This window comes from Coregonus clupeaformis, chromosome 21, assembly GCF_020615455.1.
Source record: "Coregonus clupeaformis isolate EN_2021a chromosome 21, ASM2061545v1, whole genome shotgun sequence".
NCBI lineage: Eukaryota > Metazoa > Chordata > Actinopteri > Salmoniformes > Salmonidae > Coregonus > Coregonus clupeaformis.
The window spans coordinates 49,877,616-49,903,027 of record NC_059212.1 but is presented as its reverse complement, the minus strand read 5'-3'; the positions used below and the strand labels follow the sequence as shown (position 1 = coordinate 49,903,027).

General features: G+C 44.3%; 3 protein-coding genes across 4 annotated transcripts in view; 2 read left to right on the top strand and 1 right to left on the bottom strand.

Annotated features, from left to right (window-relative positions):
* Positions 1-4,818, bottom strand: part of LOC121535409 (signal peptide peptidase-like 2B) — a 28,353-nt gene extending 23,535 nt beyond the window's left edge. For both annotated transcript variants that reach the window (XR_005994738.2, XM_041842449.2), the window contains exons 1-4: positions 4,723-4,818; positions 4,073-4,189; positions 3,669-3,851; positions 1,725-1,814 (exon numbers count right to left, since the gene is read on the bottom strand). Coding sequence is in view for 1 of the 2 variants with exons in the window: in XM_041842449.2 (XP_041698383.1) it covers positions 1,725-1,814; positions 3,669-3,851; positions 4,073-4,189; positions 4,723-4,794 (462 nt within the window). In the remaining variant the exon portion in view is untranslated. The remainder of the gene's footprint in view (positions 1-1,724; positions 1,815-3,668; positions 3,852-4,072; positions 4,190-4,722) is intronic.
* A 2,058-nt stretch (positions 4,819-6,876) lies between these two features.
* On the top strand, positions 6,877-11,511 carry LOC121535408 (U6 snRNA-associated Sm-like protein LSm7). Its single transcript, XM_041842448.2, has 4 exons — positions 6,877-6,979; positions 10,138-10,240; positions 10,508-10,579; positions 10,826-11,511. The coding sequence occupies exons 1-4, from the start codon at positions 6,974-6,976 to the stop codon at positions 10,966-10,968; spliced, it is 324 nt and encodes a 107-aa protein (XP_041698382.1). The 5' UTR covers positions 6,877-6,973; the 3' UTR covers positions 10,969-11,511.
* A 204-nt stretch (positions 11,512-11,715) lies between these two features.
* LOC121535407 (death-associated protein kinase 3) lies at positions 11,716-21,564 on the top strand. The gene is made up of 12 exons (XM_041842446.2): positions 11,716-11,823; positions 12,855-12,959; positions 15,713-15,842; positions 15,956-16,047; positions 16,268-16,406; positions 17,817-17,946; positions 18,673-18,721; positions 18,841-18,867; positions 19,153-19,305; positions 19,558-19,603; positions 19,756-19,967; positions 20,178-21,564. The coding sequence occupies exons 2-12, from the start codon at positions 12,898-12,900 to the stop codon at positions 20,491-20,493; spliced, it is 1,356 nt and encodes a 451-aa protein (XP_041698380.1). The 5' UTR covers positions 11,716-11,823; positions 12,855-12,897; the 3' UTR covers positions 20,494-21,564.
* Positions 21,565-25,412: the final 3,848 nt, after the last annotated feature.

Here is a 25,412-nt window from a genome sequence, read left to right as displayed (position 1 = left end):
ACCCGAGGATATAGTGTCTGATCGAGGCCCCCAGTTTACCTCCAGAGTCTGGAGAGCATTTATGGAACGTTTGGGGGTCTCGGTGAGCCTTACCTCGGGTTACCACCCGGAGAGCAATGGGCAGGTAGAAAGAGTCAACCAGGATGTGGGTAGGTTTCTGAGGTCATATTGTCAGGACCGGCCGGAGGAGTGGGCGAGATATGTGCCCTGGGCCGAGATGGCACAGAACTCTCTCCGCCACTCCTCCACTAGACTAACCCCTTTTCAGTGTGTCTTAGGGTATCAGCCGGTTCTGGCACCGTGGCATGAGAGCCAGATCGAGGCCCCCGCTGTGGATGAGTGGGTAAGGCGCTCGGAGGAGACGTGGAACGCTGCTCACGTCCATCTGCAGCGTGCCATACGTCGACAAAAGACGAGCGCCGACCTACGCCGCAGCGAGGGGCCAGTGTACGCACCTGGAGATCGAGTCTGGCTCTCAACCAGAAACCTACCCCTCCGCCTGCCCTGCCGGAAGCTGGGTCGGCGGTTTGTGGGGCCTTTTAAAGTCCTGAGGAGATTGAATGAGGTGTGTTACAGGTTAGAACTACCTATTGATTACAAGAATATTAACCCCTCATTCCATGTGTCTCTCCTCAGGCCGGTGGTAGCTGGTCCACTCCAGGACTTCGAGATTGAGGAGACTCCTCCGCCCCGTTGGAGATCGAGGGGCTCCGGCGTACACTGTTCGGACCATCCTGGATTCCAGACGCCGGATGGGGGGTCTCCAATATCTCGTGGAGTGGGAGGGGTACGGTCCGGAGGAGCGGTGCTGGGTGCCGAGGAGGGATATTCTGGATCCGTCCCTGATGACCGAGTTCCATCGTGGTCATCCTACGCGCCCGGCGCCGCGCCCTCCTGGGCGTCCCCGAGGCCGGAGTCGGCGCACGGCTGGAGCCGCGCGTCAAGGGGGGGGTACTGTCACGGTTTCGGGCCGAGGCAGCTCCTCCTCCTTGTTCGGGCAGGTTTCGCCGGTCGTCGTCTCCGGAGTACTAGCTGCCACCGCTCTATGTTTTCTGTTTGATTAGTTTTGTCTGTTAGCCACACCTGTCTTGTGTTATGTCTAATTAAGCACCCTATTTAGTTTCCTTGTTGTTAGTGTAGTGTTGTGTGTAATTGTTTCGTGTTAGGTGTCGTTTCGTACCTGTGTTTGGTACGCCACTACTATATTGTTTACTTCTCGGTTGAGAAGAGTTTTGCGCGCCTGTTTATGCGCGCTTGTATTTTACGCCTGTGTGCGTTTTGCCTCTGGCTGGTTTTGGATTATTGCCTCGCATTTTCCAGTAAAGATTATTGGACTATCTATCTGCTTCTGCACTTGATTCCACACCACACCATTTCTACACGGCCCTGACACGGATAGAAGAGCTGACATGATTCCTTAGTCATAATCAATCCTTACTCTACACGTCAGAGGCATCTCTGTTTTGTATGATATAGTTATATCTGAATGTTCCACAGCGTATCATTTGTCCTACTGAACGGTGTTCAAGAGTTGCCAAATTCCAGTAACTTTTCCCAAACTCTCAGGTAGTCCAGAAATCCTCTTGGAGGATTCTGGAATTCCTGCTTATTCATACTTTTTTTCCCGATAATCTTCCAACAGGGATTTCAGAAAAGGCTGGGAATTTTGGGATAGTTACCGGAATTTTTATAACCCTAGATGTTGGTCTCTCCTCTGCTCTCACCTTAATGATGTCCAGCATGTCAGTGTAGCTGAGCAGTGCCACAGGGATGTCAATCTCCTCATACTGACTCTTGTTTCCTGCCGGTGGGGTCTGTGATAGGAAAAACAGAAATTTAAAAAAATCTGCAAATACTGACTGTACAGAAAGTATTTAGAAAATATATATTCAATCTATTATTTACACTAAAGCTGTAGGATCTGAATTTGATCACGCTGTTGCAGGATAACTTTCCTACAGTGCAGGAAATGTAAAACCTGTAGTGCATTTGAGGTTAAAAATGCTTCTGTTTGTAATTTCCACTTAGAAATGTCAGACTTGATATTCACTTATAAAACATTTATCAACCGCTACAAAAATGGCCATTAATTATAATCCACATTTCCTGTTGCTGCAGGATTATTTTCCTGCTGTAGCAAACTGGCTCAAATTAAGATCCTACACACGATGACCTACACTGAGTATATCAAACAGTAGGAACACCTTCCTAATATTGAGTTTGCCCTCAGTCCCAGTGGTGGCTGCTGAGGGGAGGACGGCTCATAATAATGGCTGGAACGGAGCAAATGGAATCAAACACATGGAAACCATGTCTTTGATACTATTTCACTTATTCCGCTCCAGCCATTGCCACGAGCCCGTCCTCCCCAATTAAGGTGCCACCAACCTCCTGTGCCCAGAACAGCCTCAATTCGTTGAGGCATCGACTCTACAAGGTGTCGAAAGCGTTCCACAAGGATGCTGGCCCACGTTGACTCCAATGCTTCCCACTGTTGTCTCAAGTTGGCTGGATGTCCTTTGGGTGGTGGACCATTCTTGATACACACGGGAAACTGTTGAGCGCGAAAAACCCAGCAATGTTGCAGTTCTTGACACAAACCGGTGCGCCTGGCACCTACTACCATACCCTGTTCAAAGACACTTAAATATTTTGTCTTGCCCATTCACCCTCTGAATGGCACACATACACAATCCATGTCTCAAGGCTTAAAAATCCTTATTTTAACCCGTCTCCTCCCCTTCATCTACACTGATTGAAGTGGATTTAACAAGTAACATCAATAAGGGATCATAGCTTTCACCTGGATTCACCTGGTCAGTCTATGTCATGGAAAGGGCGGCGCACAATTGGCCCAGCGTCGTCCAGGGTAGGGGAGGGAATGGCCGGCAGGGATGTAGGTCAGTTGATAGAGCATGGCGTTTGCAACGCCAGGGTTGTGGGTTCGATTCCCACGGGGGGCCAGTATAAAAAAAATATGTGTTCACTAACTGTAAGTCGCTCTGGATAAGAGCGTCTGCTAAATGACTAAAATGTAAATGTGAAAGAGCAGGTGTTCTTAATGTTTTGTCCACTCAGTGTCTATAACCTGTTTACGACAGGTTATAGACACTGAGTGAACAAAACATTAAGAACACCTGCTCCTGTTTACGACAGGTTATGTGTTCCAAAGCTCCTATTCTGATTATTTCCTTCCAAGCCTTTTTTCTTTTTATTTATTTATTTATTTATTTTACCTTTATTAACTAGGCAAGTCAGTTAAGAACAAACTCTTATTTACAATGACAGCCTACACCAGCCAAACGCTGGGCCAATTGTGCGCCGCCCTATGGGACTCCCAATCACGGCCGGTTGTGATACAGCCTGGAATCGAACCAGGGGGTCTGTAGTGACGCCTCAAGCACTGAGATGCAGTGCCTTAGACCGCTGCGCCACTCGGGAGCCCAGCGGCATTAGTGAAGGTAAGAGGGAACAGGCGAGATGGTGAAAGCACATAGACAGGTCTGGGACCACCAGGCTAACATGATAGGACATAGGCTGGTAAGAGTCAAGTTGTCTTTGATATGAATGATATGGTTTGATTCTTACCAGCCTGTCTTTGATATGAATGATATGGTTTGACTCTTACCAGCCTGTCTTTGATATGAATGATATGGTTTGACTCTTACCAGCCTGTCTTTGCTGACGATGAGCAGGCCTTTAGCTCCGTTGAGCTGGGCCAGGCGGACCTTCTCGTAGAAGGTGCAGTTCCCCCGCATCACCATGGGGATACGATTGGGGAAGCCACCATCGGGGACGTCTGACGGGAAACACAGGACCGACGGTGTCAGGTCATAGATCTCCAGACGGGACTAGTGGAGACATAAAGGAGGATAGGTTAATAATGGGGCCTTTCTGAATGTTTCATCATGCGCACACACCACACATCAGCATTCTGATTAACTTGTTCAGGGCAGCCGTATTTCAAGAGTATCCGCCAGAGAGACACACACACACACACACATATCTTTGTCAGACATCTCTCAAGAAGTGACAATAACAGTCGTTTTATAAGTTAGTTTACTCCACTTACTGCTTTGTTGAGGTCCCGAGGTAGACGAGCCCACTGGGAGTTGAAGAAGATGCAGTAATCCTTTCCTTTGCCCTGGCCCTTGTCACTGAAATGGGCCATGCCATATTCCCCTACAACCTGGCAAGAGGGAACGAAAATGTATAATTGATCAAGCCTAAGTGACTCGAAGAGGGGTGAGAGCAACAGACAGAGATGTAACGGTGGCCAGAATAACTTGAGATATTTCATAGACTGGCCAACTGACTCTATATAAAAAAAAGAGTGCAGTACTGAATCTTTCCACCTGCTAGTTGGCTTTACACTGATGCACAAGCTTTAGCTAGACATTTCCAAAACTGACAATACCAGGGAACACGATATGAGAGGCGTCAAGACTATTTGGGAATTCATCTTAAACCACCTTGATACATCAAAAAGGATCAACGTCATGTTACAGAAGGATGTACAGAGGATGTTACTTGCAGATGGGCCCTGGCTGTTGCTACGACTATTCTCAGCGCCCTGGTGTTCTCCGCAAGCTAACAGTCATGTAGCATGCAGGCTAATTGTTAATTATCTCGACAACAAAATACAACAACTACTGTTAAACGTTATATCGGCCACATGCGACTTGATTTACAGATGAATGAATATACATGACACCATCTCACCTGTTTTATGAGAAAAGATGCCCAAACCAGGCTTAGCAAAGCCTTCATGATGCTTGCTTGTTGTCTCCCCATCAACCGCACTGCCCCGCACACACAGTGCGGTCACCAGCTGCTTTGCCAGCTCCCGCCCACATTCTATAGTGCGTTTACCATTGGTTTATTTTGATCCCGTACCGAAGTACACGCATTATGATTGGTTTTCATGATGTCAATCAAATATATTAATAAATCCAGAGGTTTTCTGTCAGCATCCATAGCTTAGTGGTCAGCATACTTGGTAACATAATTAGGTGGATGCTTACATTTGTCCTATTTCACTCATGTACATGTTTGGAGAGTGGGGTCAGAGCCAGGGATCAGCCATTATTGATGGCGACCCTGAAGCAATTAGGGTTAAGTGCCTTGCTCAAGGGCACGTCGGCTTTTTTTTCACCTAGTCTGCTTGGGGATTTGAACCAGCAACCTTTCGGTTACTGGACCAACACTCCTAACCACTAAGCTGCCTTGCTAGCTAAACTTGTGATTTACAATATATGGAGCTGCTAAAAAGAGGCTATATTGTGAGCTAAATTTGATTTAATGTATATTATGCTAGCCTGAAACAGTTGAAAATAAATTATTATCTTGGGCTTTTCAGCAGTCAAAGGTTGGAGTTGAGGAGAAAAGGTCAAGTACCTCTGGAAAAGGTTATATCGAGGCCATAAACTGCGCGTTCATGTGAAATAATAGCACGGGTGTGCAATAGGAAAACGGGATCAAAATAAACCAGTGGCCATGAGGTGAGGGTAAGATGGGGGACAGTGAATTTTTTTTTTGAAAAGTGTTACATAAGGAAATATAGAATGGGGGAATGCACAAGCCTTCTGGAAGATCTGATGAAGGAGAAGGCGGACATGAAAGGGGAAAAGTGGAACATGTTTTGAGTGAATATGGAGTGGTGGATCACACAGACTTTTGGAAGAGCTACAGAAGGAAATTGAACGTGACAAGTGTGAGGATGAATTAACTGCGGTGGCAGGTGCGGTGAAGACCGCGGTGTTTGAGCCTCGTCCTGATGATGACAACTATGATTAGGGTGCATTGGGAGTAAGATCGCAGATCTATATGTGGTTTCAGGTTGGGTGGAGAAGAGGTTGGGAAATGTGGAGTCGTGTTGATTTTTTGCGTTTCTGCTGTCCAGAGCGAGCGTGCGCTCCACACCACGCGACTGGCGACAAGAACTGTGACTTGCTTTCCTCTCCAGAGCATGGCGCTGTTGAAAGGAGTGATAACTGGAGTAGCATTGTGTTGAGGAGGATCAACTGAAGTTGAAGAATCCCGGTGTCTGTGACACACGCCATTTGGTGTGACACAGACCCGGTGGAGAGTGTGGTGAAACAGAGAAGACACTGTCTGGACTATAGAGTTTTGATGCAGAGTCAGATAAAGTCAAGTCAGGACGTGTCAGTTATACCATGAGAGCTTTTGTCCTGAATCCATTACAGTGTTTTAAGTATCAAGCTTATGGTCATGTGGCAGCAGTGTGTAGGAGGGAGATTCCTAGATGTGAGATGTGTGCAGGAGGACATGAGACAAAGGAATTTCGGTGGGAAAAGTTGTGTGTAAACTGTAGTGGTACCGATGGTGCTGGAGATCAGAGGTGAGGTGAGAGAAAGGCAGATTGAGGTTGCCAGGTTCAGTTAATAGTGCAGAAAGTGTGGTATGCTGAGGCAGTGAAGAGAGTGGTAGAGGAAGATGGGTCCAGGGTGTGGGATCCTGAGAGGATCCCTGTGAGTGGGCGGAGGCCAATAGAGAGTGATAGGAATAACATGTGCTTCAGTAAGGTTGGTTTTCTGACGTTTATGGCCATGGTTGTCAATTGTACTGCAGGAATGGAACTTAAATCACAAGAGGACAGATGTTGTGGTGGCAACTGCAGAGAAGTACTTGGGTGTACAAGATTTTACTACAGATGAGTTACAAGATGTTTTTAACGATAGTGTCCTGTCCTCCCAGGCTGCTGGCATGGAGTAGGATCAGATAGGGCTAAAGTAGTAGGATAGTGGTGAGGTTTTAATGGGTGCAGGGTTAGTTGGCAGGAGAATTTTTTCAGAAAGCGTAATGAATTCATGCTACAGAATAGTAGGCTGATGCACAGCCAATACAGTAGGTGGCGGCATGCACGTATAAATGTGTTTGCGGACCGCCATAATACCAACAAAGAAGAAGAAAAACGTTGGAGTCCGAGAGGCGTGGATGGAACAGTTTCAAAATGGCGGTGAGTCGATACTATCTTCTATAAACGTCGTTATTTACTGTATTTTATGTTACTTAGCAATTGAAACTGCTTGCCTCAAGGAAGTGCAAGAGAGGGCAGAGAAGCGATATTTGCAAGCGTGCTTTTCAGACAGCATCGCGTTGTCAATGAAACCGACAAAAGAAAATAAATTTCAAACAAAAAGAAAAACGACAAGATAACCCAAACTCAGAATATCGTCTTGAAACAAGAGGGCCTCAATACCCGGTTGGGGACGGTCGTTGCAGATAACAATATATTCTGCAAAACCTGCAACATTACGTTAGACTACATAATGTAGATCTAGCGCCCATGTACTATCGTCTACGTTTGATGTGCAATCCCGGTAATACAATCGTGGACCTGCACGTACATAAAGCATCCTCATTCAGGCTGCAAAGGCATTTACCTACTTAACTAGTTTTAATGGCGGGAATAAATGCGTACTTTTATGAAACACAATTTTCCAACACCATTTTCATATTTTCGGACAATTTACGTTGCACACCGCGTTCAGCCAAGGGTGTGCAACATTCTAAATTGTCCGAAATGGTGGTGGAAAATGAACACGCAGTTCATAGTAGTGGCCAACTCAGGAGACTGCATGTACTAAAGGGTAGCCGCAAAAAGTGGCGGTGAGTCGATTTCTTAACTTTATCTAAAACCACATTTACTCTCCATTTGTTTTCTAGTTCTTACAATTTGAAAATGGTGTATTTCAATTTTAACTACAGTATTCAGACCACTACTAGCCGGAGTGGCGCAGCGGTCTAAGACACTGCATCTCAGCGCTTGAGGCGTCACCAATGCTTGTGGTCCTCTGTAGCTCAATTGGTAGAGCATGGTGCTTGTAACGGCAGGGTAGTGGGTTCGATCCCCGGGACCACCCATACGTAAAAATGTATGCACACATGACTGTAAGTCGCTTTGGATAAAAGTCTCTGCTAAATGGCTTATTATTATTACTACTACTACTACAGACCCCCTGGTTCGATTCCAGGCTGTATCACAACCGGCCGTGATTGGGAGTCCCATAGGGCGGCGCACAATTGGACCAGCGTCGTCCGGGTTTGGCCGGTGTAGGCCGTCATTGTAAATACGAATTTGTTCTTAACTGACTTGCCTAATAAAGGTTTTTAAAAAAGAGTGGGTTGGGATATTTGCTAGCGTTAGGCACAGACTCGACTGTATAGTGTTGTCAACATCAGCGTGCTAAATATCATGCCATGTTCGTAGCCTAGTTCTCCTCTCTCCACAATTTTTAGACTACATTTGAGAAACTGGGTTCTGTTAAATCTGTCCTGTCCTCTCATTCCCTTAATCTGCTTCTTCTATTGGGTTTAACGGCGGTTGGCATCCAATGTTAATGGTGCATTACCGCCACCAGCTGGACAAGGTATTTAACGAGAAAATAAGAAAACATTACAGGAAAGGGGGGAAACCTACATACAAAATAAGACTTCAACAAACAAAAACCCATCCCACTTCAATCACAGTCCATTCCTAAATACATCCCTACACAGGCTCAGGGCGGAACATTCACCGACAGGATTTCTTGCAAGGCCTCGGCTGTGACATTACGAAGACCCAAGAAACATTCAGCTGCTTTCACAATTATTCAAATGTTCTCCACTTGTGCTGTACAGTTTATGACCATTGCAATAAATGATAAAGTCCACCTTAACATGTAACATTTCACGATCCCTCGGTTGGATGCGAAACCTTTCCTTTTCCCTGCCACTCAGTCGACGTGCACCAACCACTGTCTTCAGTTATATCATCTGCCTTTACTTCTTGCGCCACCCTAGAAATAACCCCCTTGATAGGCGCCCTGGTTTGAAAACCCATACAGGAAACATTCCACGGCAATATCTTTGAGGCTTAACACACCTCTGCACCGCAAAAAATCAAAAAAAAAAAAAACTTGTGACGCTCACCGACTACACACATTCTTCCAAGACATTCCAGATTTTCAACAGTTTTGCAACAGAATCTGTGTTATATAATACACTCAGGTTTTATTTTCTACCTGATAATTGCACCCACCTGGTGTCCCAGGTCAAAATCAGTCCTTGATTAGAGGAGAAGAATGAAAATCAGCAGTCGAACTGTCTTCAAGGATCAGATTTGAATTTGCCTGGCCTATACTGTCGATTCAATTTAACCCTTTACACTCGTACCCATATGCGGGTTGAAAATGACCGATTTGGGCACTTATAAGCGCCTAAATTGGAATTCAGGAGAGTCAAACTCATTCCATGGAGGGCCTAGTGTCTGCAGGTTCTTCCTTTCAATGAAGCCCTAGACAACCAGGTGAGGGGAGTTCCTTACTAATTAGTGACCTTAATTCATCAACCACGTAAAAGGGAGGAGTGAAAACGGCGTGCTGTACAGTAACATGCTATAAATCACATCAGAGCTCAGGCTTTATGGGTTTTGACTGACAGCTGTTCTGAACATGAGCACTTCACGCTACAAGAAGTTGCCCCCCCATATCATAAAACTCATGTCACATACAGTGTCAATGTTTATGATCACTATGTTTGATGTACTGTTAGGAGATGACATGACATCATACCCTGGGTTTTTCTGAACAGAATGGTTGTCTATTGTGAAGAGAATTCGCGTGCGGAACACGCACCTGAATGCACTATTTCCAGGAATATCCTTATCATGTTACTGAATGCATCCAGAGTATTTGTTATCAACAAATGCAGCGAAAAGTACAATAATTGTAAAATGCACATTAAAAACTGTAATGTTTGGATTCAGTCTTGTCAGGTGAACTGTTGTGTCCTTGCCTTGGTCTAATTTTTCCATAATCTCCAAACTGTTCCCTTTTTAATTGCTACCGTTCGTATACATATGCTTTTCAGATTTCTTCTGTAAGAAACATTTCAAAAATTTTAAAGTCCATGATTTGACTCAATTCAAATGGACCTGATCCCCAGCCCTGTCAGTTTCCCATGTCAAATACTCCTATTGAAATAATAATAATTTGTCAAATAAAAACAATCTACATTTTCAGCATACGAATGGATAAAACTGACGGGGCTGCGGCCCACTTGGCGGCATGATTAGACTATAGGGTTAGAATATCAACCCAATCCTTAAATTCTACGGCACATTTTCCTTTTCAGGACAGAAACAAGGAAGGAGAGAAGAGAAAGAAGGAGAGTATCTTCGACCTGTCCAAGTACATCGATAAACAGATCCGTGTCAAGTTCCAGGGAGGACGAGAGGGTGAATCACTTTTAACCTTTTTCGTCTAGCTATTGAAAAGAAAGTGAAGATCATACATACTTAGTCCTTTTTCATTACTATGTTAAAACCTGAAGAAGGGAGGAGAGGGGGGGAGAAAAATACTGTGGGACTTGGTGCTTCCAAAAGAGAACACTGGCAACCTTTTGCCTGTCTGGAAATGCTGTTCCGTGACAGGTCAAAGTCCCCATTTTCTTCCCTGCCGTTTTGCTTCCATTCAAGATAATAATCCTTATTTATTTGTGTCAGCCAGTGGAGTCCTGAAGGGGTTTGACCCCCTGTTGAACCTGGTATTGGACAGCACCATTGAGTACTTGCGAGGTATGTAGCAGAAACTAAGTCTTGCTTAAATGATCTCATATCACTTCTACAGAAGTGAAAATGCACTCCTGTGATGTTGCCCTTCAGTTTAAAAATTGACAATGAAACAAGGTCCTATCATTTGCCATTTTCTAAAGAAGGTTGTGCTGGGACATTCATGGTGGAGTTTCACATACTATCAATGACCTCTGACCTGTTATGCCACTTCCTTCTCCAATAAAATGTGGTTTGATTTGTTATTTCCAGACCCTGATGACCAGTTCAAGCTGACCGAGGACACGCGACAGCTGGGCCTGGTGGTGTGTCGAGGGACCTCAGTGGTGCTCATCTGTCCTCAGGACGGCATGGAGGCCATCCCCAACCCCTTCATCCAGCAGCAGGACGGATAGTTCGCCAGCCTTGTGCCTCTTGATTACCTCACAGTAGCCCAATTCCTGGGGTGAATCTTAATTGTATTTCCTTGATTCCTCAAGTCCTCTCCTTGCTTCCAATATGCTTTGAAAAGTTGACAAGGTAGGAGGACGTGAGGAATCAAGGAAATATTATTGAGCTTCACTACTATTCTCACCTGCCCCTTCTACCTGAGGTGTACTTCATGTTCACTTCCATCAGCCCCACACGTTTTTCTGAGTCCCTATAAATCAGGAAAATTATTTTGTTGTAGTTTAATTGGTGTCACCAGCCTGAATGTTGATCTAGTAGGCAGTAGAAAATGGTGTGATAAGCGTGTGTTTTGTTTAGAAATGAGGAATAGTGGTTTAAATGTTCATTTGGGGGGTGGAGTTTGTCTGACTAGATAAGTGAAAACTAATTTTTGCTGTGATGGTAAACAAACTTTTTACTATAGTTTTCCCTAAGTCAGGCCAGGTTTGAACGTATTGGCATATTATGTTTTTACATTACAAATGTAATAAATTTACTATTTTCTTTAATGATGCGTGTCTTCAGTGTTTTGCATTGTCTTTGAACGTTTAGAATATGGCCCAATTGGAGTAAATAATTGGGATTCATTGAAGCTATTTGAGAGTTAAGGTTCAGCTTTTTTTTGTTGAAAATCAGAGTTCATTGCTCTTTCAGACAGTAATAATTGCCTTTGCAAGTTCAAGCTTGTGCACGCACAACGATGAGGTCAGTATGATGTCATGCCATATGGTCCATCCTCCTGTCTGAAAGTGCTGTAATTTTCTTTAACTACCGGAAATTTGACTCAGGAGAGGAATGCAGGACCCGTAGCCAGTTATAATGTAAGTATCTGACTTGTAATTTTTATAGACAGTAAGGAACGATAAACTACAATCTCGTGTCGGCTGACGTTATATAAAAATTGATGAGCGATAGGTTCGAATCATGTTCGCTAGCTAACGTTAACTAATTAGTACATGTAGCTAGCTAGCTAATACATTAGCTAGCTATCTAATATAGCATTACCAGCAAGCTTTGTAAAAAATGTAGCTATATTTTCTGAAGAATTTGGTTATGCCACGACCCATTCTCACGGCAAGAGTTTGGGGTTTAATGTTTGTTGTTATTTCTAGGAAAAAGTTAGCCGCATCCCGCTAGCTCACAGACTCCAAACGGTAGTTAGCCAGTTAGCAGCTAGTTAGCTACATATGGCTAAAGTTCCGTTTTTGCTTGTCAACAAAAAAATACATACATTTGCGGTGTAATGTTACCGTAAATACTATGGATTAACAATACGAAACCATTGTTTTCCTCGATCTGAGTATCAAACGGTTATCTAATGTTAAAACCGCAGTGAGACCCTTTAATCAGCTAGTAGTTGATGGAAGAAGATGACGTAAGTAAGACTGGTATGCAGAGTTCTTACTCCGACTAGCCAAGTTTTTCTTCTCAACTCCACAATGTTCATCACATACGTACATATCGTGAAGTCGAAGAAACCCAGCTAATCTGCTGTGTTGACTTTGGCCAAATAAGGACGACCACTTTTTGACGTTTGGGGGGGTTATGCACATCATTGGTTGGGGGTGAATTTGTTCAGTGTCAAGTAGTTACATCAATTTACTGTATGTGTGTAAACTGATTGTATTGACCCCCCTTGTCGCTAAATTATGCAGCCTATGGCATGCCTATTGTCAATCTAGGACATGTAGTATGGATTTGAGCTATTTCTGCTCATGTCGAGCGTCTGCTAAATGAGGTAAATAAATGTAAATATAATGTCAGCATCACATAAGTCTATCATTGCCATGTTATGGGTCTTCATTTCCTTGGAAGGTACTAATAATCATGTTTCCCCTGTTCTGTAATTCAGTGTGATTCAAGACAGCTTCTATCAGCAGAAACCTAGTCAGACCATGGCTGGCTTCAGGCAAGAGGATGTGGAGGTGTTTTATGATATGGGGGAGGAGCTGGGGAGGTAAGATCTGACTCGTCTGTCTGTGTACAGTGTTGCTGGAGGAGGATACAATGCAGACTCCATTCAGCTCTCTCAATGTGTCAGTGGGCAGAATTTGCACATTAGGACGAGTAAGGAAAACTCCTACCCAGCGTGAGGCACACTGGGCGAACGCAATGAAGTGTGCCTACCGTTCCATCTATTCCATTCCAGCCATTACAATGAGCCTGTCCTCCTATAGCTCCACCCACCTCTGTTGCCTACTGATTCATATGTTTTGAATTAAGTGTTAGGATGTATGAGTACAGATCTCTCTTCACCTTTAGTAACTCTTGTATGTGAAGTGAAACACTATATTTCTGCAAAGATCTTAAATATTGATTGTTGGGCTCTCTTAATGATACAATCCAAATACCACGTAGTTGACTTGAAATCCCATAGCTGGATGAAAACATCCATTGGCAAATTCCCAGTGTATTTGTGGGACTGTTTATTCAACAGCGTAGAACTCTCTGTCCTGTTATGCAAGCCTGCTCTGTGTTTTTAACAGGTCCTTGTAAACTAAACAGAGTCGGAACACTAAAATGAATAATGTGCTTCTACAGGATTAAACCTGACTTTGTTCCAAATGGCACCCTATTCCCTACATAGCACATTACTTTAGACCAGGCTAAAGTAGTGCACTATAAAGGGAATCGGGTGCCATTTGGGACATACTAAACCTGACTTCCTACCTTTATATGGAAGTATGGGGGGGGGCTGAGTTTGCTCAGAAAGGGCTTGCAGACATACACTACCGGTCAAACGTTTTAGAACACCTACTCATTCAAGGGTTTTTCTTTATTTTTACTATTTTCAACATTGTAGAATAATAGTGAAGACATCAAAGCCATTAAATAACACATGGAACATTGTAGTAACCAAAAAAGTGTTAAACAAATTTTATATTTGAGATTCTTCAAAGTAGCCACCCTTTGCCTTGATGACAGCTTTGCACACTTTTGGCATTCTCTCAACCAGCTTCACCTGGAATGATTTTCCAACACTCTTGAAGGAGTTCCCACATATGCTGGGCACTTGTTGGCTGCTTTTCATTCACTCTGCGGTCCGACTCATCCCAAACCATCTCAATTGGGTTGAGGTCGGGGGATTGTGGAGGCCAGATCATCTGATGCAGCACTCCATCACTCTCCTTCTTGGTAAAATAGCCCTTACACAGCCTGGAGGTGTGTTGGGTCATTGTCCTGTTGAAAATCAAATGATAGTCCCACTAAGCCCAAACCAGATGGGATGGTGTATCACTGCAGAATGCTGTGGTAGCCATGCTGGTTAAGTGTGCCTTGAATTCTAAATAAATCACAGACAGTGTCACCAGCAAAGCACCCCCATACCATAACACCACCACCTCCATGCTTTACGGTGGGAAGTACACATGCGGAGATCATCTGTTCACCCACACAGAGTCTCACAAAGACAAGGCAGTTGGAACCAAAAATCTCAAATTTGGACACCAGACTGAAGAACACATTTCCACCGGTCTAATGTCCATTGCGCGTGTTTCTTGGCCCAAGCAAGTCTCTTCTTATTATTGGTGTCCTTTAGTAGTGGTTTCTTTGCAGCAATTTGACCATGAAGGCCTGATTCACACAGTCTCCTCTGAACAGTTGATGTTGAGATGTGTCTGTTACTTGAACTCTGTGAAGCATTTATTTGGGCTGCAATTTCTGAGGCTGGTAACTCTAATGAACTTATCCTCTGCAGCAGAGGTAACTCTGGGTCTTCCATTCCTGTGGCGGTCCTCATGAGAGCCAGTTTCATCATAGCGATTGATGGTTTTTGCGACTGCACCTGAAGAAACTTTCAAAGTTCTTGTCTTAAAGTAATGATGGACTGTCATTTCTCTTTGCTTATTTGAGCTGTTCTTGCCATAATATGGACTTGGTATTTTACCAAATAGGGCTATCTTCTGTATACCACCCCTACCTTGTCACAACACAACTGATTGGCTGAAACGCATTAAGAAGGAAATAAATTCCACAAATTAACTTTTAAGAAGGCACACCTGTTAATTGAAATGCATTCCAGGTGACTACCTCATGAAGCTGGTTGAGAGAATGCCAAGAGTGTGCAAAGCTGTCATCAAGGCAAAGGGTGGCTATTTGAAGAATCTCAAATATATATTTTGATTTGTTTAACACTTTTTTGGTTACTACAAGATTCCATATGTGTTATTTCATAGTTTTGATGTCTTCACTGTTATTCTACGATGTAGAAAATAGTAAAAATAAAGAAAAACCCTTGAATGTAGTAGGTGTTCTAAAACTTTTGACCGGTAGTGTATATTAAATGGCAGAGCAGAACATTCAGTTCTTTGCAGACAGACAAGCGCTGTAGACATAACTTTAGGAAGGGATAGACCCTCTGGAATGCAGCATTTATAGCTGCTTCTTCTTATAGCGTTATCATGTGGTAAATCAAATGTTAGGTGTAAATGTTTATTTAAAAAAAAAAATTGCCGCCCACTTTACATGTTTGCATAGTCTTTATCTTATTACATAAAAGTTACGAAAGTGCCAGCCAGTGTGTTGCAATGCGGCCAGTGAACACTATCGTATACAATTTGTAGTCAAGAATACTACATCACTTTAAATCAGGATTTTCCCCAGATTAGCTATCTGAATGTGGCCCAGTCACTCTTTCTTGTGTTTCCGATGTTTATTTACATATTATACTATGTATCATCATCAACCTCATGATGTCATTCCCTCTCCTAGCGGACAATTCGCCATCGTACGGAAGTGTAAAGACAAGAGCTCTGGCTCGGAGTACGCCGCCAAGTTAATCAAGAAGCGTCGCCTGTCGTCCAGCCGCCGGGGCGTGAGCCGTGAGGAGATCGAGAGGGAGGTGAGAGAACCACAATTGAAATAAGAATTCAGGCTTTGTGTTTTATCCTCAATCGTTGTATGTACTGGACCAGCTTTATGTCTTTTTAAAAAAATAATCAAATGAAATTCAAGGTGAACATCCTGAGAGAGATCCAGCACAGCAACATCATCACGCTACACGACATCTTCGAGAACAAGACGGACGTCATCCTCATCCTGGAGCTGTGAGTAGAGCTACACCAGTTGATATTAGGGACTGATCTAGGATCAGGTCCTCCCTGTCCATGTAATCTGATTCACTATGATCTAAAAGACAAAACTGATCCTAAAGCACTAAAGCAGCACTCTCACTCTGAGCGCCAGACCTGTACTCTAATAGGAGATTGATAAATGGATAAAATATTGTTATTTTTTTAAACCCGTTCTGTGGTGTGTGTGTCCCAGGGTGTCTGGAGGGGAGCTGTTTGACTTCCTGGCAGAGAAGGAGTCTCTAACAGAGGAGGAGGCCACACAGTTCCTCAAACAGATCCTGGACGGGGTCCACTACCTACACTCCAAACGCATCGCACACTTTGACCTCAAGGTACACAGACAGACACATACACACATTCTGGATGGGGTCCACTGCCTACACTCCAAACGCATCGCACACTTTGACCTCAAGGTACACAGACAGACACATACACACATTCTGGATGGGGTCCACTACCTACACTCCAAACGCATCGCACACTTTGACCTCAAGGTACACAGACAGACACATACACACATTCTGGATGGGGTCCACTACCTACACTCCAAACGCATCGCACACTTTGACCTCAAGGTACACAGACAGACACATACACACATTCTGGATGGGGTCCACTACCTACACTCCAAACGCATCGCACACTTTGACCTCAAGGTACACAGACAGACACATACACACATTCTGGATGGGGTCCACTACCTACACTCCAAACGCATCGCACACTTTGACCTCAAGGTACACAGACAGACACATACACACATTCTGGATGGGGTCCACTACCTACACTCCAAACGCATCGCACACTTTGACCTCAAGGTACACAGACAGACACATACACACATTCTGGATGGGGTCCACTACCTACACTCCAAACGCATCGCACACTTTGACCTCAAGGTACACAGACAGACACATACACACATTCTGGATGGGGTCCACTACCTACACTCCAAACGCATCGCACACTTTGACCTCAAGGTACACAGACAGACACATACACACATTCTGGATGGGGTCCACTACCTACACTCCAAACGCATCGCACACTTTGACCTCAAGGTACACAGACAGACACATACACACATTCTGGATGGGGTCCACTACCTACACTCCAAACGCATCGCACACTTTGACCTCAAGGTACACAGACAGACACATACACACATTCTGGATGGGGTCCACTACCTACACTCCAAACGCATCGCACACTTTGACCTCAAGGTACACAGACAGACACATACACACATTCTGGATGGGGTCCACTACCTACACTCCAAACGCATCGCACACTTTGACCTCAAGGTACACAGACAGACACATACACACATTCTGGATGGGGTCCACTACCTACACTCCAAACGCATCGCACACTTTGACCTCAAGGTACACAGACAGACACATACACACATTCTGGTGGGGGTCCACTACCTACACTCCAAACGCATCGTACACTTTGACCTGAAGGTGGGTAGGGTGGACTCTGGGGAAGGAGAAGCCAGGCTGGCATTGTAAACGAAAGGGCCATCTTGACATGACGTATTCCTTTAAACTCCCACTGGAGCGGCCCGGCTCCTCATTCAATGTATAACTTGATAAGACTTTTGAGTCATTGGAACGTCAGTGAAACGTCCGAAAGATTTCCAGCATTTGACAAATATAAAGTTTGTCTTAAAAAAACAACAACATCTGTATTGTATTAATATTATTATCTGCATTCTGAAATGTTTGTTTGTGTTGTAGCCGGAGAACATCATGCTGCTTGATAAGAACGTTCCCAACCCCAGGATCAAACTCATCGACTTTGGCATCGCTCATCAGATCAAAGCTGGAAATGAGTTTAAGAACATCTTCGGAACGCCAGAGTTTGTTGGTGAGACCATAGAGAGATGTTTGTAATATGTATTCATAATATAATAATTTGGTGTTCCACGTATATTTCGTATTTTTCTACATATTCCTTTTCCTTATTAAAACATACAGTATATCTTTATACATTTTTATATTATTTATTTTTTTGTCATTTTTACCCCCTTTTTCTCCCCAATTTCGTGATTTCGATCATGTCTCGTCACTGCAACTCGTCCTCCGAAACATGACCCGCCAAGCCGCGCTTCTTAACACCCGCTCGCTTAACCCGGAAGCCAGCCGCACCAACGTGTCGGAGGAAACACCGTTCAACTGACGACCGAAGTCAGCCTGCAGGCGCCCGGCCCGCCACGAGTCGCTAGAGTGCGATGAGCCCACCCGGCCAAACCCTCCCCTAATCCGGACGACACTGGGCCAATTGTGTGCCGCAATATGGGACTCCCGGTCACGGCCGGTTGTGACACAGCCTGGGATCGAACCCCAGGCTGTAGTGACGCTGCAACACTACAATGCAGTGCCTTAGACCGCTGCGCCACTCGGGAGGCACATACACTATATATCTTTAAAATAAAAAAAATCCACAATGAGCTTATTGTTATGGAATGGGGAAAATATTCCTTCATATTTGTTTTAATAAGTGAAGGTCTGTGTGTTGAGATCTCCCCGAAGACCATCTGGGATGAATTAAAGCTTTAAAGCAGTACTGGTAATAATCCTGCTTGTTTTACAGCTCCAGAGATAGTCAACTATGAACCACTCGGACTGGAGGCTGACATGTGGTAAAATGGACTAAGATGATTATAAATGTTTTTCTGATTTTGAGAATGTTTTGTTGTTATTGTTGTTTCTTTACCCTTAAGGTAAATCTCACTAATTTGATGTCCTCTTGTTTCTCCAGGAGTATTGGCGTTATCACATACATTCTGTAAGTACTGCTTCACATTACAATGGTATCAGTTGAGCAACATAAATAGTGTCAAACATTGTGAGATTATTTCTAAATCTACAGATTTTTTTTTTGTCATATCCTGTACCTGTATTACAAATGGACTACACAAGTGAACGTTATTTCGGAGTAATTCAATAATTTACATGATGAAATAGCAAATAAGTTATTGTATATAACATTTGGCCGTGGCCTGAAAGATGACATGATACCACTGTTTAACCTTAGGTTGAGTGTTCACAATATGCTGTTGGTCTTCCTCAGTTTGAGTGGTGCCTCTCCGTTCCTGGGGGAGACCAAGCAAGAGACTCTGACCAACATCTCAGCGGTCAACTATGACTTTGACGAGGAGTACTTCAGCAACACCAGTGAGCTGGCCAAGGACTTCATCAGACGCCTGCTGGTCAAGGATCCCAAGTAAGGCTGCTGCACTGTGGATAGAATAGGCCCAGGAATACTCTAGAACACACACAGGGACATGACAGTAGTCATTTTGTTTTTGTTTGTCTTGTTAGTTAATATATCATTGTAGGGACCCTAGCAAGAGATGAACGTTTACTCAATCTGCACCATAGCCTTGGAGAACTTTGGTCTTCAGTGGAAATGATAGAATTGCAATTAGTAAGGCATGACAGTAAAGCAGAAAGTACTATTGGATTCTTTCTCCAGGAAGAGAATGACTATCGATGACAGCCTTCAGCATCCCTGGATCAAGGTAGGCATCTCTCACAATCTCATACATATTTTACTAAGAGTGTCCCTCTGCCCTCTTTCATTTATAAAGCAACTGTTGGCTTTTTGCACCTGTTTTACTGATGTTTTTTGACCCTCTTTATCTACTATCCATTAACACCCCTCTCCTCCCAGGTGATCAAAAGGCGGAACGTGCGCCAGGAGGAGAGCGGGAAGAAGCCGGAGCGCAGGCGCCTGAAGACCACGCGTCTAAAGGAGTACACCATCAAGTCCCACTCCTCCATGCCCCCCAACAACACCTACGTCAACTTCGAACGCTTCTCCCAGGTGCTGGAGGAGATCGCTGCTGCCGAGGAGGGGCTGAGAGACCTGGAACAAAACCAGAGGTAAGAGGTAGTAGGAGGAGGTGGTGGTAGGAAGAGGAGGAGGTGGTAGGGAGGAGGAGGAGGTGGTAGGGAGGTAGGGGGAGGGAGGGAGAAACAGATGGATGGACGGATGAATTAATTAATTAGATTATTAAAAATGCATATAAAGCCTCTGTAATTGGATACAACATATCTATACCATACATTCTAACATCTCCCTCACTTCTCCAGGTCGTGCCGGGAGGACGTGGCTGCTCTCCTGTCTATCTACGATGAGAAAGAGGGCTGGTACAAGGAGGAGAACCAGAGCATTGCCAGCGACCTGAGTCACATCCGCCAGGAGCTGCAGCGTACCCAGGCCCAGCGCAGGCAGAGCCAGGAGGACGCCCGCGCCACCATGCTGGCTGCTAATGCCCTCAAGAGGAGGTTTGGCCGTCTGGAGAACCGCTACGAGGTCTTGGCAGAACAGGTGGCGTCAGAGGTGCGCTGGGTGGAGGAGCTGGTCAGGGGGATAGAGAAGGAGAAGGACAGCCTCGTTATGCCCTGAGGCCAGCCTGGCGTCTAGTATCACTGACCTGGTCAGGTCCTGAGGCCAGCCTGGCTTCTAGTATCACTGACCTGGTCAGGTCCTGAGGCCAGCCTGGCTTCTAGTATCACTGACCTGGTCAGGTCCTGAGGCCAGCCTGGCTTCTAGTATCACTGACCTGGTCAGGTCCTGAGGCCAGCCTGGCTTCTAGTATCACTGACCTGGTCAGGTCCCGAGGCCAGCCTGGCTTCTAGTATCACTGACCTGGTCAGGTCCTGAGGCCAGCCTGGCTTCTAGTATCACTGACCTGGTCAGGTCCTGAGGCCAGCCTGGCTTCTAGTATCACTGACCTGGTCAGGTCCTGAGGCCAGCCTGGCGTCTAGTATCACTGACCTGGTCAGGTCCTGAGGCCAGCCTGGCTTCTAGTATCACTGACCTGGTCAGGTCCTGAGGCCAGCCTGGCTTCTAGTATCACTGACCTGGTCAGGTCCTGAGGCCAGCCTGGCTTCTAGTATCACTGACCTGGTCAGGTCCTGAGGCCAGCCTGGCTTCTAGTATCACTGACCTGGTCAGGCCCTGAGGCCAGCCTAGTTTGGTACAGACACCGGTCTTATATATCCGCTGTCATCAGATTCAGAATGAGGGCCCATTTTCCCTTTCTAATGAGAGCACCAACAATGTATAGAGTCTCTCCCTACTATGACTACGTTTAATCAACAAAATGTGTGTTCAATGAATGTCCATTCCAGTATTTTCTAAATTAATTTATAACGTTGAAAATGGTCAAGATTGTCATTAGTTTTTGCAGTATATTTGGTTAAGATGGCGATACATATAGGAAGGTTTTCTGCACCTGCAATAATTTTCCTATAGAGTTTTTAGCCCCATACTTAAAGGGATACGTGGTGAAAAGGCTATAGAGAGCTGCTACAGTCCTGGATTGGCTCGGCACGCCCAAGTAATGAGCAATATTCAGCCCCATAACATGTATCATTAACAGCTGATTATGATTAACCAATAAGGCCAGAGGGGCGTGGTATACGGACAATATACCACGGCTAAGGGCTGTTCTTATACACGACGCAACGCGGAGTGCCTGGATACAGCCCTTAGCCGTGGTATATTGGCCATATACCACAAACCCCCTGAGGTGCCTTATTGCTATTATAAACTGGTTACCAACGTAATTAGAGCAGTAAAAATACATGTTTTGTCATACCCGTGGTATACAGTCTGATATACCACAGCTGTCAAGACAATCAGCATTCAGGGCTCGAACCGCCCAGTTTATAAGTAACAACATGGTAGAAACAGTAGGACGTTCGTGTCCATGTGTTATAGGGAGATTCCATTCATCTTATTGGACACCAGGCTACCTATTCCATACCACGTCACTCACAACTGTCTTGCTGTGCTGCGATGCAAAGCTACAGACGAAGATGCAGATACTATACTTGTCTTACGTATGGAGAGAGTCGTCTTAAGATTAATAGATTGTACAAACCTGTTTTGCAACTTGCACGCAGCCTGTACATTGAACACCTTATTGCCTATACATAAGCTAAATAAAATGTGTAGTCATGTCTAAACCTGTTCATGAATAATGTAGTCTGGTGACTGTCCCATCAAAACGTTTTAGGCTGGTTTGCCGGACACAGATTAAGCCTTGGACTAAAAACCATGGTCAATGGAGAATCTCCATTTTGAAAATAGCTTTTTAGTTCAGGATTTAGCTTAATCTGTGTCCGGGAAACCGTCCCTTTTGAATACAACTATTGCACAGTAGCCTCATACCAAATGATCTGCATGTCTAGCTGCTACTATATTTGAATGATTATTTTAGTTAGCCTTTTGTCACCATGACCCCACACTTCAGACATTCCATGAGTTGGTCTTAAATCTATGCATCACATTCCATGTTCCGTATAGAACCCTATGAACTGTATATTTCCCTAGTTTAATATACTCTTTTGCACATAAATATAGCCGTGTTCCAAACTATTTCCCATTCAAAACATTTGTTTTATGTACCCTAAACGTATAATTGGTATGTTTTGTTAAGTTAGAATGATGACAGATTTTAGATAGGGTTTTGTTTCAAATAAACAAACTCAAATACATCTAAATGAACTTTTCTGGTGTATATTTTTTCTGTCCATTGAGATAGGAAAGACAAACTGTTGAGGGGGAAAAAAGATTCACACTTACATAATGCAAACCGTTGACCTGCTGAAGTCTTGGCGTGTGTCGCAAATGGCACCCTATCCCCTTTATAGTGCACTACTTTTTACCTGTTCCCTATGGGCCCTGTTCAAAAGTAGTGCCCTATATAGGGAATAGGTTGCCATTCGTGATTCACATGAAATCTCCTTAGGCACAGTATAGGTCTATTATTTTCAGTAGTAGTTGGCATGTGATCAATCTTCTACAAAATTATTTGTTTAAAAACCAGTGAGATGGAATGTGCCGGGGTGACCGGGGAGTACACTGTATGCTAGTCCTGGCATGGTAAAATAAACGGCTAAGCTTCTGTACGAGCAAGAAGTAGTGAAAGACTGGGTATTGGTTTTGTATGCTAGGACATTTGGACAAAGGTAAGTGAGATGTTTTTGTTGACAGATGACTCCTTTACAGTGGGGTTAGACAGCAAACTCAAGTATATATCTGAGGGAAACTCGTAAAAAGTCAATGGGACCAAAGAGTGTTTGTGTGAAACTACTCCTGGCTTTATCTTTTCTCAAGGCATCAGCTTTCGGGATTTAACAGGTCCAGATTCTAATTTTTTGGACTCATCTCATCATTCAGGACATAAAAAGGATCCTTCCACCTAGAGTTTATGAAACTGTTGTCTCAAACTCTTTCCATAGTCACTCAGAACTAAGGAATATGATCTTTGTCATTCAACGCAACCCCTGTTCCCTTCGACAACATGGTTTGGTCCAACAGTTAAGTCGTCCGGGACTTGCTGTAACCTGGTGATGGCAGTGCTGCTGAGGTCGGTGGTGTCCCTCATCGTGTTGTGGGCCACCTCTCCCCACAGGAATATATCCAATAAGGGTGACATTTTTGGTTGACTTCATGTTAGTTGACAACTCAACCAAATATAAATAAAAACTAGATGTTGAACCGACGTCTGTTCCCAGTGGGTTCCTCCCTATCTGGGTACAAGCGTCCTGTCCAGGGGATGTACTTAAATCACACTGCCTCACTCTACAGAAACAGGAGATAGTCTCCAGTCCCTCTGGGCTGTTCTGGCTCGGATAAGGCTTACTTGCCCAAGGTGTTACGTCCCCTCAAGACAAACTCAAAATGTCGCTCACAACAAAGGGAACAAACAAAGAAAATCACTGACAACCAAACAAAACAGAAAGGTGTTCAAAAAGGTTTCTGAAAGGCACCCATGTGGATGCCCACTGAAAGTTGGCAAAGCAACTAGTAAGGGGTTCTAAAAGACACCCACCATGGATGCCCACTAGGTTAGCCTCCGAAAAGACAAACTAAAAGAAAAACCCACAACAATTTAAGATAGACCAAAACAAACAGGGGAAACACCGAAACTCAGGCTTCTTTCAAACTTAAATAGGTCGAACTCGCACCACAGCTGACGTAAAGTGTAGCTCTCCCCAATATCTCTCAAGCTCAACTGGAGCACTGGGCTAGCCACTCCTGAATAGCACCTTGGCCAACACAGGTGAAACACCTTCCTACTAACGAGATGGCAACCAGCACAGGTGTAGCACATTGATAAGAGCGTCTGCTAAATGACGTAAATGTAATGTAAATGTAGAAAGACCAGCAGGCCTTGCAGGAGGCCGAGCCAGGAGAGCCACGCTGGAGTAGGAGATGGAGGTTGTTGCTGAGAGACTGAAAGAGACTAACATGTCCCCGAGTCTGTCTGCAGGAGAATGTGTTTACGTTTAGCCTCCAATACCACTTTTAACATGTTTGACGTCCTCGTTCATGTTCAGAATGTATACTGTAGATAGATTGTATGCTGTTTATGTTCAGAATACTCCTCTTTGGAGACAATCATATATAATAACAGATACAGTTCATATAAGGGAAGCAGTCAATTGAAATAAATAAATTAGGCCTTAATCTATGGATTTCACATGACTGGGCAGGGGCGCAGCCATGGGTGGGCCAGGCCCAGCCAATCAGAATGAGTTTTTCCCCACAAAAGGGCTTTATTACAGACAGAAATACTCTTCAGTTTCATCAGCTGTCCAGGTGGCTGGTGTCAGACGATCCAGCAGGTGAAGAAGCCGGATGTGGAAGTCCTGGGCTGGCGTGGTTATACGTGGTCTATGGTTGTGAGGCCAAATTCTCTAAAACGACGTTGGAGGTGGCTTATGGTAGAGAAAATAACATTCAATTATCTGGCAACAGCTCTGGCGGACATTCCTGTAGTCAGTATGCCAATTACACGCTCGCTCAAAACTTGAGACATCTGTGGTATTGTGTTGTGTGACAAAACTGCACATTGTAGAGTGGCCTTTTCTTGTCCCCAGCACAAGGTGCACCTGTGTAATGATCATGCTGTTTAATCAGTTTCTTGATATGCCACACCCGTCAGGTGGATGGATTATCTTGGCAAAGGAGAAATGCTCACTAACAGGGATGTAAACAAATGTGTGCACAAAATTGAAGAGAAATAAGCTTTTTGTGCGTACGGAACATTTCTGGGATCTTTTATTTCATCTCATGAAACATGGGACCAACACTTTACATGTTGCGTTTATATTTTTGTTCAGTACATACAGTACCAGTCAAAAGTTTGGACACACCTACTCATTCAGGAGAACCCATCTGAGAAAGATACATTATAGTATAATAATATATAATATCTGCCATTTAGCAGATGCTTTTATCCGAAGCGGCTTACAGTCATGCGTGCATACATTTTACATATGGGACAAAACCTTTGGTCAAAACTATCC